Source organism: Tachypleus tridentatus, chromosome 8, assembly GCF_004210375.1.
Source record: "Tachypleus tridentatus isolate NWPU-2018 chromosome 8, ASM421037v1, whole genome shotgun sequence".
Lineage (NCBI taxonomy): Eukaryota > Metazoa > Arthropoda > Merostomata > Xiphosura > Limulidae > Tachypleus > Tachypleus tridentatus.
Window position 1 is genome coordinate 74833488 of NC_134832.1, and position 17688 is coordinate 74851175.

At 33.6% G+C, this 17688-nt stretch overlaps 1 protein-coding gene across 5 annotated transcripts in view; it reads left to right on the forward strand.

Annotated features, from left to right (window-relative positions):
• Positions 1–17688, forward strand: part of LOC143222691 (caskin-2-like) — a 222330-nt gene that overhangs the window by 177334 nt on the left and 27308 nt on the right. For all 5 annotated transcript variants that reach the window (XM_076449533.1, XM_076449535.1, XM_076449537.1 and 2 more), the window contains 4 exons: positions 13880–14083; positions 15373–15470; positions 16272–16362; positions 17464–17657. In XM_076449533.1, coding sequence (XP_076305648.1) covers positions 13880–14083; positions 15373–15470; positions 16272–16362; positions 17464–17657 — 587 coding nt within the window. The remainder of the gene's footprint in view (positions 1–13879; positions 14084–15372; positions 15471–16271; positions 16363–17463; positions 17658–17688) is intronic.

The window sequence follows — 17688 nt, forward strand, 5'->3', positions numbered from 1 at the left end:
GAAAAAAACTAAAACAAAATAACCCATACACATCCTCGGTCAGTTTTAGTTACCATACCCCAGGTTACGGTTATTGAGCAAGTTAGTGGATGCTAAGTTAGCACATACATAATGGATCATCTTAATAGAAATATGTAACAGTTTTTGTGCATGTACAGTTCTAGCATTAACGTTTTTATTTCTGATTTTATCTTGGATAGAAAGTACTGGGCTAATCGTAATTTAGTTTTTAGCCTTAGCTAATTTTTATTTTAAAGTTATTTTGTAAGAGAAAGATTATAATAACCTCCTTAGCTTCGGATCATAGTCGGAAGAGCGCGAAATAAGGAATGTGGTGAGATGCTTTGTACATGAACATGCACTTATTTCGATTTCACTAACTCTTTTATAGCATCAGAATAACCTGAAAGAAGTCATCCAATGATGATAATAGGCTGTTTTACAGTGTAAAGAACTAGTTTTGCATCTAATTTACATAAGCTCACGTTAGTGGACGCCCAGATGAAGTGGATAATACTCTTTTAGTTAATGTTGGCTACTGTCACGTTACTGACTGATTAAAGTAGAATAAAAACATGTGGACAGTCACTTGTTGCGTGACTGTTTTACGGTTTAAAATTGCGTAACGTGTGGACATCTCTTTTTGTGTTGAAGGCTGTTGGACTGTTTTCAATAGGGTAAGTTAGTGGTTGCCAACCTTATGAATCGTATCCCAGCCAAATATTTGAACCAGATGTACTCTTGACACACATAACATTTTTTTTTTTTTTTTAAATTTAAGAGTAATTTATATTGATAAACAGTGAATCCTAAGAAATAGTTCAAGGGTAAGCCAGAAATATGTGAACATTGAGTGTTGGCTGATGTAATACTTTAATAACTCACTAAGACTGCCATCCAATTTTTAGTCGTGAAGTTTAATTTGTTTTTGATGTTTTTCAGAGTTTTTCTCTTATTTCCCAGATAATTGTACGAGTGCCTTCAGGGGTACTCATACCATAGGTAGGGAAGTACTGGGACAAGTAACCACAGGTAGGAAAGTACTGGGACAAGTAACCACGGGTAGGGAAGTGCTGGGATAAGTAACAAGTGAATATGTCTTGTACGTGGTTTTTGTTTCACTGTTCTATTGTGGTGTGTTGTTGCTGGTTTTTTTGGGTGGGGAGAAAATGAAAGGTTTTTTTTCAAAGCTGTTTTGTAACGGTTTAATGGAAATCTGCATTGATATAAAGGATTTCAATGTTTGTTGGCAGTTGTGGGCACTTACCATTATATAAACTAACCTGCTTTTGAGATTAGAACAAGTATGTAAGTGGCAGTGTTGGTGACACTACAAGTAGTTTCATTATGTTTGTTATGCAGCAGTACACACTGATTTAAAGGGGTAGTTTCGTCTTGATAAAAGGTGATAAAGGATTCAGGTGCAGAGAATAACGCCACTGTTCATACAAGACCTAGAGAGATTGAGGTACCCCTGGCCTTTACACTAATAACGTTAAGTGTACTTATATTATTGAGAAAAATATGAGTGTGTTTTAGTTTAAACTACCGAAGACAACTATGTGTTGATTTAATATATGTGTGTGTGTAAACTACTGTTCTGCAGGTATAATTAGTTAAACAGTGAATCCGTATATATTTATACTACCATTAACTAGCCCGATTATCAACGATAACGACCTGGCATGGCCAAGTGGTTAGGGCGCTCAACTCGTAAGCAGAGTATCGCGGGTTCGAATCCCTGTTACATCAAACATTTTCGCTCTTTCAGCCGTGATGACGTTATAAGGGGACGTTCAATCTCACTGTTAGAGATGGTGGAGGTTGGTGATGACTAGCTGCCTTCTCTGTAGTCTTACACTGCTAAATTAGGGCCGGCTAGCGCAGATAGCTCTCGTGTAGCTCTATGCGAAATTGAAAACAAAATCAAATCAACAGTGATGTATGTTAATATTGTAATGAATAAAGATTGAAATTTGTATGCAGTCTGTAAATTAATATAGATGTTTTTAACGTGTGAATATTGGCACGTGGCTCTCAGAAAAATCGTTTTATCGTTATTAAAACCACCCTCTAAGTTAAGGGTGTAGGTGTGTAATAATATCCTACCATTCTGAAGCTTATACTCTAAACCAGGGGTTTTCAAACTTTTATGTTGCCCCCACCATTGAGAATATCTTTTATGATCTCATAGCCAGCACTCTACCCCAATGTGGGAGTTTAAGTTTCAGAAAATCTGCTTCAAGTCATTGCTTCTGATCGTGTATAAAGTGGAAAAGAGTTATTAGGTACGTGTACTAGACATGGCTTCAATTAAGGTGTGGCAGCTCACAGTGTCAGTAATAATAAAAAAAAGCTTTGACAGTTTTTTATTTTTAGTATTTGTAGCTTTATTTCAATGTCAAATGCTTTAAATAAATAGCACAGGTGTATGTACTTCCGGTAAACTGGGTGTTATTGAAAATGGAAATACACGTACAAAGCACAAATCTCTATGCGTGATCATGGATGTGTGAACTGATGTAACTAACTACGCAAATATATTTTTATAGAGCATATTGTACATATTGAAGCATGAATGCCGTAATAACAGAAACCAACCAATATTTTTTTCTGTTGGCAATGCGCATGATGAGGTGTCTCTGATGATATTCTAAACTTTAGTAATTAAAATGTGGTCTAACGTTCCTGAAACGAACCATCGTTTATATGCGAATATACATATGATTTGTTTGTACTGTGCCTGTATTGAACATAATGTAAATACGAAAACTGCATTCATCTGATTTAATGGATGGACAGAGAGATAGTAGGAAAAAAGTCAAAGGTTGGAGACGGCTGTAGTGGATAAGATACACGATTTAATACGTGCAGATGACGTTAGCGAGTAAAGAATATCATACAAGTTTGACGTCAGAGGATTGTTTGTACGTCACAAAATATAAGGCCGAATATTCGAAGTTTTATTAATATAACACGACAAACAAATAAAACAAAGAAAAAATTGTATCGTAGGCTGTTACAGCTACTTAGAAAAGCAATTATCTTGGTAAAATGAAGTGGTCTGCTGTTGGTACTACATGTGTGCGTGTTCTCGTGAAACGTGTAGATGTAGATTGACGGTGTTTGTCAAAACGTTTTTTTCTCTCTCTCCACTGGATTGAGGACAGGCCTTCTTTGAAGGACAACTTGAATTAAATTTGTCGTCAGTCTGACAGTATTTATCGGTTTTACATTAAATGAGTTTTTGTATTACTGTCGACCAAAGGACAGTGTTGTAGTTTTCATATCTTGGTGATTCAATTATATAAACGGTGTAGTATTGTTTTAAGGAATATGATTTTTATATTTTGTAGATTATTGGAACGAAGAACAAAAATTAAGCAAAGTACACTTTTCTGTTTCTTTGAAATTTAACGAACCATTCTAACCACAGATGCTTAACAGCTGTTATAGAAAAGATTTTTGGAAAAACCATTTGAGTTGTTTTTTTTTTAATTGCAACAACCACTTTCGTCAGTGTTTGTCAAGTTTACTGTCTTTATGCTCCAAGTCCAAAAGATGGAAGACGTAGTCTGATAATATCCACGGTCAATCTCATTGTTTTTCTTTCTCTGTAAGCCTTAAGGAAGTCGTTAACATCACGTGTTACGTTCTGCATCACATGCATTTCTTTCCGCCAGTTGCGATTACCGAAATGGCTTACTGAGTTCTCATATTCTGATGACCAGATCAAGAAAGTAAAATATTGCATCCATTTAAAGTTTGAGAGTAGTTTATGGAAAGAAATTGAAATCGCAAAATATCTATATTATTCTTTCATCCCTGCAAAAATACTCTGTATTATTTGTCTTAATGGGCGTAATGATCGTGTATTCTCATCATAATGTTAAACTTGCTATTTAAAACTAGTCGCTTCAGCTGTTGCTAGTCACTGAAACTATTCGATAAATCTTATGGAAAACTGTCCTTATATAGGGTGAAAAAAGTCTTACAAATACCAAATACAACTTCACGCAACATGTTATAAGTTTGAGTTCATGCATCTTATGAGACATGTCCATCTGTGAATCTTAACCAGGCGACTGAGACATTTTTGTCACTTGTGTAATGATATTCATCATGGGTGTTTCACTTTTAAGTTAAAAAATTGCGTCCCATCATTGGCGACACCAGCAATGATGAGCGACTTTTCTCCATCCTGGTGATTTCTTAATGTGCTTCTGATCCCAGAGATGCGAATTTGATATGATCTCTTTATTGGTTATCGGGGCGGATCTGAAACAATTTGCATTAAATTTGTTAATTGTTAATTGTTAAACTGTATTTTCTGAATCGTGAAGAATGTGTTTAACTCCTGAATTCATAAGAAAACTTCGTGTTTTTGTGATTCTCAGAAGATGGAACAACTTTTTCTTAAGTGTGAAAACATCACAAATAAAGGTGTTAGGAAGACTCATGGGAGAACCTTCAGTGACAATAATTATTTTCATCAACTGGCTGCATCTATACTCGAATGTTATTCGATGAAAGCAATAAAGCTGCAAGTAGATACAAGTGCTGAATTAAATTATTTACAGTTAGCAGTATACACTTAACACACTACAAGTAGATGAATGAACTCTTAACTTTATCAATAAGTGTATCGATATGAAGACCAACAGTCACAATGGTTGTAGTTTGAAAAAAAAAAGAGAAGCGGACATATGTGTGGTGGCTTCCAAATCGTTAAACTTTTTCTTTATCCAGTAAAGCCACATTAAGTCCTGCTAATGTGGACCCTTACACTACCTTTGTATGTAACTATTGTTTCTTGGTTGTCTACTGTAGACACGGTGAAGTAGCGTAAAGCATGTTTACCAAACTTTCTCATTGTAATTAAACTTGTACTGATTTCATAAGCTGCATGTCTAAATAATTAACTTATTTTAACTATGAAATTTAAACTTAGTTTACTCATTTTTTTCTCCCTTCTAATAAATAGTTTGATAAAAGTAACGATTTTGAATGAAGTGCGCACGAAAAATAAATCGCCACTAAGGACTCACGAAGAGAACATTTTATATTGTTATATATGTTTCTTATACTGTCCAGCTCTAAAGCTATTTCGTAAACTGTTTATGCTTACCACTGAAATTGAAGCTGCCCATGTTCTTAAACGATAGTAACTTGATGTGAGAAGTCAACTAGGAAAAAAAGAAAACTTGTAATACGAGTTTAAGTAAATATTATAAATGCAGCATTGTTGCTATGGTTAAACAAATTGGTGATAATAGAATTGAACAAGATGGTCAAATGACACTAGCTAAAAAAATGTTTTATTTATTTTTTTTAGAATAAGGATATTAATATTCAATTAAAGCTTCGTTAGTCGGTTGAATTTGAAAATTAGACATTTTAGTCCTTTAACTTCAGGCAAAACGAATTTCGATCGAAAACGAGTTTTCTAGAAAATGTTCAAGATTATTCGCAGGACGTTTCTAGCGAGAGATTCGGGTCTACATATTTATATCTAGGTCTTTTCGGTTTCGAAAATTTGTTTTTACTATTTCATTAATACTGTGGTGTCTGACTTGAATTTCTAAATATCAGTCTTAGTTCTTTTTGCTTTAAAATTGTTGGAAACGCACAGCTTATTTTTTACTATTTTCTTATGTATAAATAATTTACATCTTAGTTTTGGGAAGTCTGTATTTTCCAGTTTTTCTTCGTATTTTTCTGGAAGTGTTTATTTGAATGGGCAAACGGCTACTGTGTAAAATGATTTTTTTGTAATCAGACACGTGCATAATCGAACATTTATGACTGGGTTTATTATACTTTTATATATATATTACTAAAACGTATAAAGCAAGGATACACATGTAAAATTCTAACCATTTGGGGCTTCGTACGTATTGTATATGTTGCATCAGATTATTAACACAAAAATTTCCAACATAGAAGAAGCCTGCAGCTGTCAAGTTTAGAATGTTTCTTTTATTACGTGATCTTACACATGTACGTGGTGAAGAGATTCTGTCAACGTTAAAGTTATCAAGCTCTAACCGCTGATCGTTTCAGTAAACTAGCTTTTATTGTTAAGTCTCTACATGTACCTTTTTGGTTTAAACCTCAACTGACACAAAGCAGATTAAAAGGGTGTGTGTATCAAAATATTAACATTTTGTTAAGTAAACGATTAAATGTTCTAATACATCATCGTGTGGAGTAAATGTATGTGGAAATAATTCTAACTTCATAGAACGTGTACGAGTTTGATGAAATGTGGGGCCACATAGAAGTGATGGTGTGCATGTTTATGTGTGACTCTAGCAAATTCGCAAACTTGTAAAGTTTCTCAGTTCTATTGATTCATTTGTTGAAGGGGGAGTTAGGTTGTGACATATTCTCTAGGGACTTTACAATGTAAAATCCGTGTTATAAGTCCGTGGAGAACGGCCCCAAGGAAACCGCGAAGAATCAGGAGGGAGTGGAGATGCTTTGTGAACATTTCAGCAAAAGATGGATCATATCTGATCCAAGTTTAAGACATCATCCACATTAAATTGATGAGTAAACTGGAACAGTTTGCCTTAATCTATGTATTACTTTAATAAGAGCTGGTTTTATACAGGGGTGCAGGAAGAGAGGGGGCAACAAAAGGTGTATTTAGAAAGGAGGGCGTAAGAAAAACCACTACTCTAACCCCACCCTTTGTTAAAATACTATAATTAATAAAAGAATGAATTTATGATGATAAAGCCGTATGAAGTTGATATGAATTTGGTTTGAAATCCATCTATTAATGTGTCATAAGCATTTGTTGGTATACTGAAGTAATTGTTTTACAACCTTGTCCTCACGGAATAAATGTGTAAAATGAAGCGCCAAACTTGAATTTTTAGTTTACTGTCTTTGTTGATTTACTCCCAGTTTAACACAGGATGGTTGGACTGGTAAATGCGACTTGGTGTTTTAGTTTGTTAGATTTTTGTGCTTTATGAGTTCATTGTTACAGAAGTTCAGTACAGTTTCGAGATACTTAGGTGGTCGGTCGTTTTAATAGTTTCACAAAATGTTTCACTTGACGAGAAATTGAGTTATATCATTCCTAAGGTTAACTTTTTACAATCCTTCTTATTTTACCTACTTATTTCGCAGTGTCAACTCTTATTTCCACTTATACCCATTACAATTGTTGTAATGACTCCGTTTTTCATCTTCATTTCTCATTCTACCAAGCATTATTAAATTCACTCTCGTAATTCTATACATAGTTGTTCAAAACTTAAATCTTTGATTATAAAAGAGCATGCGTGGGGTACTTTTTTAATATATTTAAAACCTCTGTGCCTGATCTGTATCAGGCTTAGGGTTATTTGTAATGTTTTATGAATACAAAGTATTTGAAGTGCGTTCGTAACTGAATAGCGTCTGTAGATGTTTTAATACATCTGTGGACATTTGATGTTTATTTTTGGGCATTTAGGATAAGTTTGTAGGTGTTTTAAGACGTAGTACAGACCTTTAATCAGTAGTAGTCACGTCACATGATTTTAAACCAATGAGTCAGCAGGTTTTTACTTGTAGATTTTTAGAAATAGCATAAATTATTGCAAAGGATAGAAAAAAAAATCGTTTGGTCCATTTTTGTACGAAGTATTATATACGAAATATTATTAACGCTAGATTTTAATAAACTGTGATATTTTTAATTAGTGTGTGATGCAGATATCGCTGGTCCTATTTTCTTCAGTAATTTACATGGACACATAAATAAACCATGCTCTAGTTTTCAGCTATGTCAGATGATGTATATGATGTTGTTACAGAGGTGGGTTACCGGTAAGTTCATGGACTTACAACGCTAAAATCCGAGGTTCGATTTCTTCAGGCGGGCAAAGCACACATGGCTAAAAAAAAAAAAGCTTTCGCAAGATGCCATCCAGAGGTGTGTTTTTTTTTTTTTGTAATCATCACGATGATTAAAGTATGACTGATCGTTAGTTCGAAACATTTAGTTTCGTTACCAGTTCAGTTACATCGGCCCGGCATGGCCAAGCGTGTTAAGGCGTGCGACTCGTAATCTGAGGGTCGCGGGTTCGCATCCCAGTCGCGCCAAACATGCTCGCTCTTTCAGCCGTGGGGGCGTTATAATGTGACGGGCAATCCCACTATTCGTTGGTAAAAGAGTAGCCCAAGAGTTGGCGGTGGGTGGTGAAGACTAGCTGCCTTCCCTCTAGTCTTACACTGCTAAATTAGGGACGGCTAGCACAGATAGCCCTCGAGTAGCTTTATATGAAATTCAAAACAAACAAACAAAACAGTTACGTCTGCGATATTATATGTAGAGTCCCGCTAATAAAATTTAAGTTAATTCAATTTGCATTCCCACTATAATCTTCCACTTTTTCCACATATTTAATAGTTGGTTTTCACGATCATTTGTGAAATGTAACTACGTTTGTAAATTATTACGTATATTGTCCAACGCAGCAAAACACTTCTGAATTGATACGAATCCTTCTCGAGGGAAAAGTTCATGCTTGAGTATTGTCTCTCAGTATTGCTAAAATGATTAAAGGATAGGTAGCATTAATAAAACAAATAAAAAACGAATGCTGATGACAGCTGTTTCAGAGTGTGAATGTAAAAATATTATGTATCGATAAAATAACTGAATTATTTAACATCGTATGCGTTCTAACTTACCACCACCATTTCACTTTTCTGATATTAAAAGGAATATTTAATGTTAACCTCATAAGCGAGTAGAGTTTCGTGTATGTATATCTTAGTGTGGTTTCAATTCTGCGAACAACGTGTATAGAATTCAGTGCATTCCAGTCTGCTTTTTGTTTTACACATTTTGGAACTGACTTCACCGTGTGTTAATGTACAGTAGTACGGTTTTGTGTATGTTAAATGGGTGAAGCCATTAGTTTAGTTCGTTCTGGTTGTGAATAGGAAACGTTCCTTTTGTACACAAGTAGGTTTTTCTTAGAATTTAGCAAAGCACTGAACCATTGAAAATCAAACTGTAATTTTTTCCGACTTAAGATAATTTCTTGGTGTAACTGACTGTATACTTAATTCTGCAAGGTAGTGGTACATATTCCAGAACGTTGCATCACAAAGATAAAAAAAAAAGTGAAGAAATTACAGTTGATAATTTCACGCTTTACTTCATAGTTGTTTCACTTTGTCATCTCTAGTATGTTATCCAAGTTGTAGCTGAGTGGAACTGGTTTATAAAACTTGCTGTGTCTTAGCGTTATGAAATCTTAAGTCTGTATAGGTGTTTTCAGCTTTTGTCATTGTCACGTAACAAACGAATTTGTAACAGAGTGAAAATTACCCATAAAAACGCTGGTACTTCACATTGATGAAAGAGATGGCACAGCAGGTCACCGAACTTTTTGTTATATTCAAACAGCAGTTGTGTAATGGTAAATAAATACACGGTCAAGAGCAGTTGACCGAAACGATATATTAAACACCTGAACACTGCAGCTTTCGAATACTTTTATAACGTCATTTGGATTGTTTGAAAAACAAAAAAGTATTTTCACTTTCTCATATAATAATTTTTCTGATTTATATTCATAAAACATTTGCATATGTACATCTTCATATATTTGAACAGAGCGGTATTGAAACGGCTGTAAACACACTAATTCGTACTAATATGTAAATACAAACATCTATACTTGAACTTATAACACAATAAAATACATTCGTTAATCGAACGCTGTTACAAAAGTAACTACTGTACCACAACTGTTGATATTTTAGTTGTTTTTTTCTGTTTTTTATATCAAGAATGCATGTTTGTGTGATGTATTTCATTGAGTGGCATGCAGTTAGTATTGTAAAACGCAAAAACACTGTTGTACAGGTAGGTGTTTAGAGCCGTAACTGGAGCTTCAAAATCGAAGATACGAAAAAATGCAGATCCTTATAAATTTAATGGAAAACTAGTTTGTGTTTAACGCAGAGGGGGAGGATCCGGTATGAACAGCAATCCTCCGTGTCATTCCATGGGTGTCCTAAAGAGAATGCCAAGTTTGGTAACAATTGGTTCAGCAGTTCGCCACTTATCAGCGGACACACCCCTAAACTTTTGTGTTTAAGACTATAGGACCAAATACACTACATTTTCACATATACACTGACGGTTAATTTATTTAATTGCACTTTGTAAGAAAGTACTTTTTTAAGTCTTGCATTACCCACGAAACTATTTTCCAGGGCTAGTCACAGCCTGATAGATAGAACTCTCAGGTCACGAATACGAATGTTTATGGTGCTTGACCTGTTGCCGCCAAAACATGCTTCATACTTTGGTACCATGGGTACACTGTAAAGGAGATGGTCAAATCCCATTACTCAGCCAAACAAGAGTAGCCTAAGAGTGGGTGCTGTTTGCTAAATGACTCCCTCCTGTTCTAGCTGTTCAAATCAGGGACGATCATGTGCAGGTAGTCTTTTGTGTAACTTTGCAAAAAAAAAACCAAAAAAACTATAACGAACTACCCCTCTGATATATCGACAGTGTTCATTTTGATGGTCGTATATATACGAATTCTTGTTTGATATTGCAATTTATATTGTAACAAGTTTCTGTAAAGGATGACGAGGTCAGTGTTAGATAAATATTTTGACAGACTTTCCAAGGTACATTAGAGGGACTTTAAATATATGAGATCCATATGGAATAGTTTGACTTTAGTTTTAAAAATAAAAACTGCTGTCGGTTTCAAGATGTAGTTGTAAGCTTGTGAGCCTTCGTTAACTTCAGGTTCTTGCTTATAATTCTGTTGAAAGTACCAGAAGGTGTTTGCGTTTCTTGTTTTTTCACGTTGTTTATTTGGGATCGAATGGCTTTATTTCGTAACCATACCATTCAATATGTGGGTCTGAATGACTCTTTGGATTGATTTGGGGTGTGTTTTAGAGCTACTTACTGCCTTAAACACACTGTTGTTTGTACTTTTCTGCCTTTTTTTGAAGAACCATAACCAGAAAACCGTGACCTTGTATGGTATTTTCTTATCTAACACGACGTGGTGTACCAACCGTATAGTTAACAATCACGTACATACCCGCTATGTCGAGTCGATATTATCTAAACCTTAAAGGAATGAAGATGAAATTTTGATCCCATGAAAGTAAAATTTTGTGCTAAATTTATGAAACAAAAGTTTTATTTAGTTTTCAACTTACAAAACAGTGTAATTCATACCAATGGAAGACTGATTTTACAATATAACATTAAAAAGTAGGATATTCAAGTATTAGTTCTTAATTTATAACCAAGAATATATTGAACATGCTGTACTTAACAATTCTAAAAAACCTGTGTGTAACACTACAGATTTTGTCAGTGCAGACTCCCACTGCTATAAACCAAGAATATATTGAACATGCTGTACTTAACAGTGTGTAACACTACAGATTTTGTCAGTGCAGACTCCCACTGCTATAAACCCATGGTTTGCAGTTCACAGATAGCCCATTGTGTAGCTGGTGTATTGTACTTTTTCAAAGATATAACTGTATATGTAGATATATACATAGCACTGTAATTTGTTTGTTTGGAATGACAGTTACTTTAGACCCTAAATATGATTAGTATGTTCATTTAACACAATCATTATGATATGTCCATGGTATAAATATATGAGAATTCTGAAGAATAAGTATTCTTACCCTGGCTCATTCAATTGTCAAGATGGATCAGTGAAACATAACCAAAGTGTTGAAATTTACATTCTATAATGGCACGAAGAATTAGCCCTATTGTTATTCTATAACAAAATAAAAATGAATCAGTCAACTCCATGATCTGTGATAACGATCAGTCAAATGGAATATCTATCAAAATATCTTTATTGGATAATTGGTCATGTAGCAGTTAAAAAATCTTTACTTTGATCTCTAAATATTATCAAGAGGCTGAAATTTGCTAAAAAGTACAAAAACGACACTAATGGTGATTAGAAAAAGGTTTTATGGATAGATGAGTCCACGTTAAAAATATTTGGTTCAAAGCACAGATTGTACATCTGAAGTAAGAGAAGTAAAAATTATTTACCTCAGTGCATAGCACCTACCATATGTATGAGGAAGGCAGTGTGATGGTTTGATGGGTGTTTTTTTGTTGGGGCAACAGGAGATATTTGCAAAATAGCTGGAATAATACTGATCCATATCTAATGGACCAGTGTAAGTACCACCAGATACTGATTTGTCATATTATTGGTAAAGGATTCTATTACCAAGAAGACAATGACCCCAAACATTCATCTAACATATGCAGAAATTATTTAGCATGCTTTATTTTGCATGTCTCACTTTGCTAATTCAGGTTTCTTGACCTTTGACCCCTGTTTTTAAATCTCTCAACTTATGTTGCATAGCCATTATGATATGTTACAAAGCACTTTTCTTTTCGTTAAAAACTAGTTATAACATTGAACTGTTGAAATATGTTATTTGCATGCACAAAAATAATTTTTGTATTCAACAACCTGTTCAGATAAAATATGAGCCCAGCAATTGCCATGTGTTTAGGGCATGTGGACATGTATGTGGATGGATGGGTTGGAGGAGCCATCAGGAGGTTATTTTTTGTTTTTTTTTTCAGAGGGAAATAGGTCTATCATTAATTGTTGAACAGAATTCACAGGCAAGCAGATGAGTAGGTACAGGGAGAGTTTAAATTCATTATGGGAAAAGGAAGACAAGTCACTTAGCAATGTGTTGTCTTTCTCTAGTTTACTTAATTCTTACCAGTTACACCTAAAGCTTAATATATAAGTAAAGGTATTTCATCAGTAAAGTGATAGTGTAATGAATATGAGGCTGCTGATATTACACAGGATGAATTTAGAATGGATTACAGTGATGAGGGATATTATGTAAATTTACCTTGCCAAGCAGAAAATTGCATTTTTGGGAAGTTATTAGTTAACTTTAAGTTTTTAGTGTACTTAGCATTTTGGAAAGTGCAAGTAGAAAATATATTATTCTTTTTTATTTGGCTTTTATATACAATATTATATGTTAATATACTAAACAAAAGAGCTTCATAGCTTTCTTTGTTTTTACAATCTCTGATAAGCCTAGTCTAATGTATAAATTATACTACTTGTAATATACTTAATGTTAACACTTTATGGCTGGACAACTGACAATTTTGCAGAAAGTTTGTGTGTGTCTATATATATACATATACACATGCTGATTGTCTCTGTTTGATCATTAATTAATTTTCATTCTATACTCATTTGCTGCAATGGAACTTCTGCTTTATTTGATGCATCTGTTTTTCAATAATATTCACATAGTGCTTAAAACATTTTTTTGTAAATTTTTAACATATATATAAATTTTTCTTATTGCAGCAACAGTCTTGTATAATTCACAACCATCAACATTAACCGAGGAAGTACAAAACAGAAAATAACAATGTGTTTGAATATAAGACAACATTCAAAGTAAAAATTGTTTTGCTTGATCATGGAAGCATTACAGTACTGGTATTTATGGAGTGTTTATTCATGTTATGAATTTTTAATAAATTAATGTTATTTAGGATGCTGATTTGGCTTTTAAAAGAATATAACTGCAAATTCACAGTGTTTTTATTCTCCAGTGACACAGTGGTATGTCTGTGGACCTACAACACTAGAAGCTGGGTTTCGATACCCATAGTGGGCAGAACACAGATAACTCTTTGTGTAGCTTTGTGCTTAATTATAAACAAACAATGTTTTATTCACTGCAGTCCTATTTTTATTTTTTGGAGTAGTGGGGGTGGATGGTAGATGTGAATGAGAGATTCAGTTATCCTTACATAGGTTTGTTTTTATTTTTCCTGGAATTTTTGTAGTTGGAGGAATGCAGCGTATGGGAACCCTGAAACCCAGCACCATTAAAAAGGTATCGCCTCCTGTGGTACCAGACATTAACAACCGACATTCAGGTTGTAGCTTCTCCAGTGGCTATGGAAGTACATCTGCAACAGACAGAAGTTCTTGCTACAGTGTTAGCACAGAGGATTCCTTTCCTCCACCTCCAAGGTCTCCAGTTAAAGGTATAGTAAAATTGTAATAATATTAACTGTTTTATATTATTTAGTGTAACAACTCTTAAAGCATTTCTTTACCTAAAAAAAATAACTAAACACTTTCTGAAAGAGTGCCACCTGTAGACTTTTATACTCCAACTTTAAATGCTACAGTGATTCCACCTATTATATAAATAACTTAGAACAAGGATACTTAGGTCTGTCAAATTGACTGTCTGTATAAGCTAGAAATAATGGTAAGACACTAGTGCAAAACAAAAATATATAATAGTTTTATTCTATCATTTTTGGGTAAACTTGCAAAGTGCAGCTGATTCTGTAAACACGTTGTTATTCTGCAACCACCCAGATTTTTCATCTTCCATACTTAGCAGTATTGTTTCTATCTTATTGTTGACACTAGAGAAAAATTTAAAATTGATGGTTGAAAGGCAGTCTGAATTAAATTGCTCACTTCCACTCAATGGAAGCTCAGGTAACAGTTGGTCTTAAAGGGGGCCCATTGATAATTTTATTTTATTTAAAATAACATAGGATGTATTTGCCACAAAAATTATTAGCTCCTGAGCCAACATAACTTAAACCTGCCACTGCCTCTGCTTCTCTTGGTAGTTTTACAGAAGTAATAAGAATATACTTTTTTTAATTGAGATTAGGAAACATCAAACCTTCATTTAAAATGTTAACTCTCATGGGTGTTTGAGTTACTTTTTTACTTTTGTTTTTACAAAAATAAATTGTAAAGCATCAATTTATTTTCACACAGTTGACAAATCAGAGTTCTTTAATTAAAACATTGTGAGGAAAACTTCATTAAAAGTTTATCTTAAGACATGCACAGTTTTTTGTTGTAGTTTTCTTTCCATGAGCAGCTCATGCATATTGTGAGATCTAACTCTGATTTACAGAGATTTCATATTGAAGTGATATGTATAGAAATATTGCATTTTCTGTTCTCGGATACAGTATGTTTGATAATTGTATTCATGCTACTTTAATTAAATGTTCCTTATTTAGATATTTTTCATTCCAACTTAATTTCACATTTGATTTGAAGTAGCTTTCTCTTTTTTATTGGTTCTTGCTTTTCTAGATTGGATTAACATTATGAGAACTTTCATAAAAGAGACACAATTTGGTGTGCACATATAGATTGGTGTGACATCTGGTTAACCTGCATATTGACTCAGAGTTCTGCTATTAGTGAGTAGTTTGTACTTGTTGAGCATATGTAGTGTATTAACTGATACTTCTGTGCTAAAAACTAAATCTATCATGTTTTTGTGATTTCACAGAATTAGTAGACAAAGGAAGATTTCCTGATAATGTTGCTTCTGCCTCGGGCTCATCTCCATCTCATCACATTGGTCCATTTTACTACCCAGCATCTCAGGTAACAGTTGAATCATAGCTACCTTAAAAACAGACATAAAAACATCTTCCAATTCAATATATTTACTTTACAATGATAAGACACAATGTTTTTATTGAGTAACTTAAAAGCAGTGATTATAGGAAAGATTGGCACAAGTTATGCATAGCAAGAATTTTTTATTAAAAATATTGTGTAAAAAAATCATAATCTAGCTATTTATTTTCAATTTACATGTATGTTTCTGTAATGTGGTCTTGAAACCAGTTCTTGTTTAATGTAATATTCAGTTAAAATGCTCAAACGTTTAAGTACTGGTGGACTAGCTCTTTGGATTGCTTAAAACATAGTCAATAAACATTTCAGTTCTTTCTTATATTGTGGAGCAGAGTTAATTTAAATTTAACACCCAAGCAATATGAACAGTACAATGAACCAAAAGAAGGGAGCACGTTAAATTTCCACCACTGAAATGATCACTGTTTAGCATAAATCATTGTAGGTATGTAATTAGGGAAGGAGGGACAACTCCAGTTGCAATAACTTTTATCCAATCACTTTGAAATCAATACAAAGGAACCCCATACTGGAAATAATTCTTTAATTAACCTTAATACTGAATAATCAGCTGATTGTTATTTTTTTTACCTTTGCATATTGCAAGTGTTGCTATGCTACAAATTACTTTATAGTTATCAGTAATCTGTTTAAATAGAAACAAAAATAATGATTAATAAATTGAAAAATGTGTTGAAAGTTATTCAGAGTTAGAATTTGATATTAGTTTTAGCATACAGTCAGTTTCAGTTTCTTTTTTGATAGACACACTATACCCAAGTAGTTGTCCATCCACACCCAAACAGTCACCCTAGTACCCCCACTGAAGGGACAAACTCCATTGGTTTTGGGAATGGTAAGTAGTACTAATTTTAATCTTAAAAGGTACATAGAAAATCATAGTTTAACTAAGGGATGACAATTTTGAGAGCAGTTTATTGTTATTTGTAACTTTTCATGTTTTCATCATCCTTGAGACTCATTTTACCTGTTATTAATGATCATGTTAGTAATTCTGACATTTGTTGTACTTGTAGATGTATGTTACATGGACATACTATCTAAGAGATTTCATGTTCTGGAAAATAGTACACAAACTTTCTTTTTTTCTAAAACTAAATTTATATGTTATAAACTTACAAACACAGATAATGCCAGATGGTTCAGTATAAATTTCATATACATGCCTGAAAAGTATGAAAATATGAGAAAAAGAGAAATAATGTGAGAGGAACAGGGGTTCAGAGAGAGAAATTTACTGCTCCTTAATGTACCTAGTGATGGTCAAGAATGCTTAACAAATGACTAGTGTAGAAAGCATAAGGACTTTAGAAGATACTGCAAAGGGAGGAGTAATCAAGATATTGTAAAAGACAAAAATCAATAAAAGTAGTGATTTGGTAAAATTAATAAACTAGAACTGCTTTTACAGATTACAGATTTTACTCAGTTACAGATTCCTAGGTATAAGTAACTTGAGTGTAGTTTAAAAAGGGACACATGGAGTTATGTTGTTTTGAAGTTTGACTGTTGTTAAAGATCAAAGGGGGACAAGATCTTTCAAAAACATTGAAGGAATAATGCTGATTTTTAAATTTCTTTATAAATAATGTAAACATGTGGATGGAACTAAGCTAATTTAGAAATGTACACAAATTTATACCTTTTGTAGAAAGTTCCTTTTTTGCTTTGAGAAATATCTTTTATTTTATATTGTATTTATGGTGCATTTCTTTGAACATGTCTTATTATAGCAAATTTATGTGTAAATTACTTTAACATAGTCCTGTTTGCAAAACATGACAAGTCTACTCACAAATGATAACTTTTGTACCACAACTTTTATCATTATAACTATTTTTCTGTTTGGTTACAAATAACGTCTGTATGAAATGTTATTATGACACTATCAACTTACATACAAAAACCCTCTACATGAAACGTTTTTCTCTTTTAGTTCCACTGACTCCATATAAGAAACCTCTTCATGGTACTCAGTCATCTTTAGAAGATCAAGGTATTGATGTGGAGCAGAGCCCTGGCCGAGAGAGTCCAGGAGCCAGTAGTGGGGGTTCATCTGGTGGAGGGTCACGAAATAGCACTTCTAGCTTGGACAGTGGCCGAGCTTCAGCTGCAGGATCAGATGGCAAGGTCAGTTAAAGTCGTTTGTCATAACAGTGTT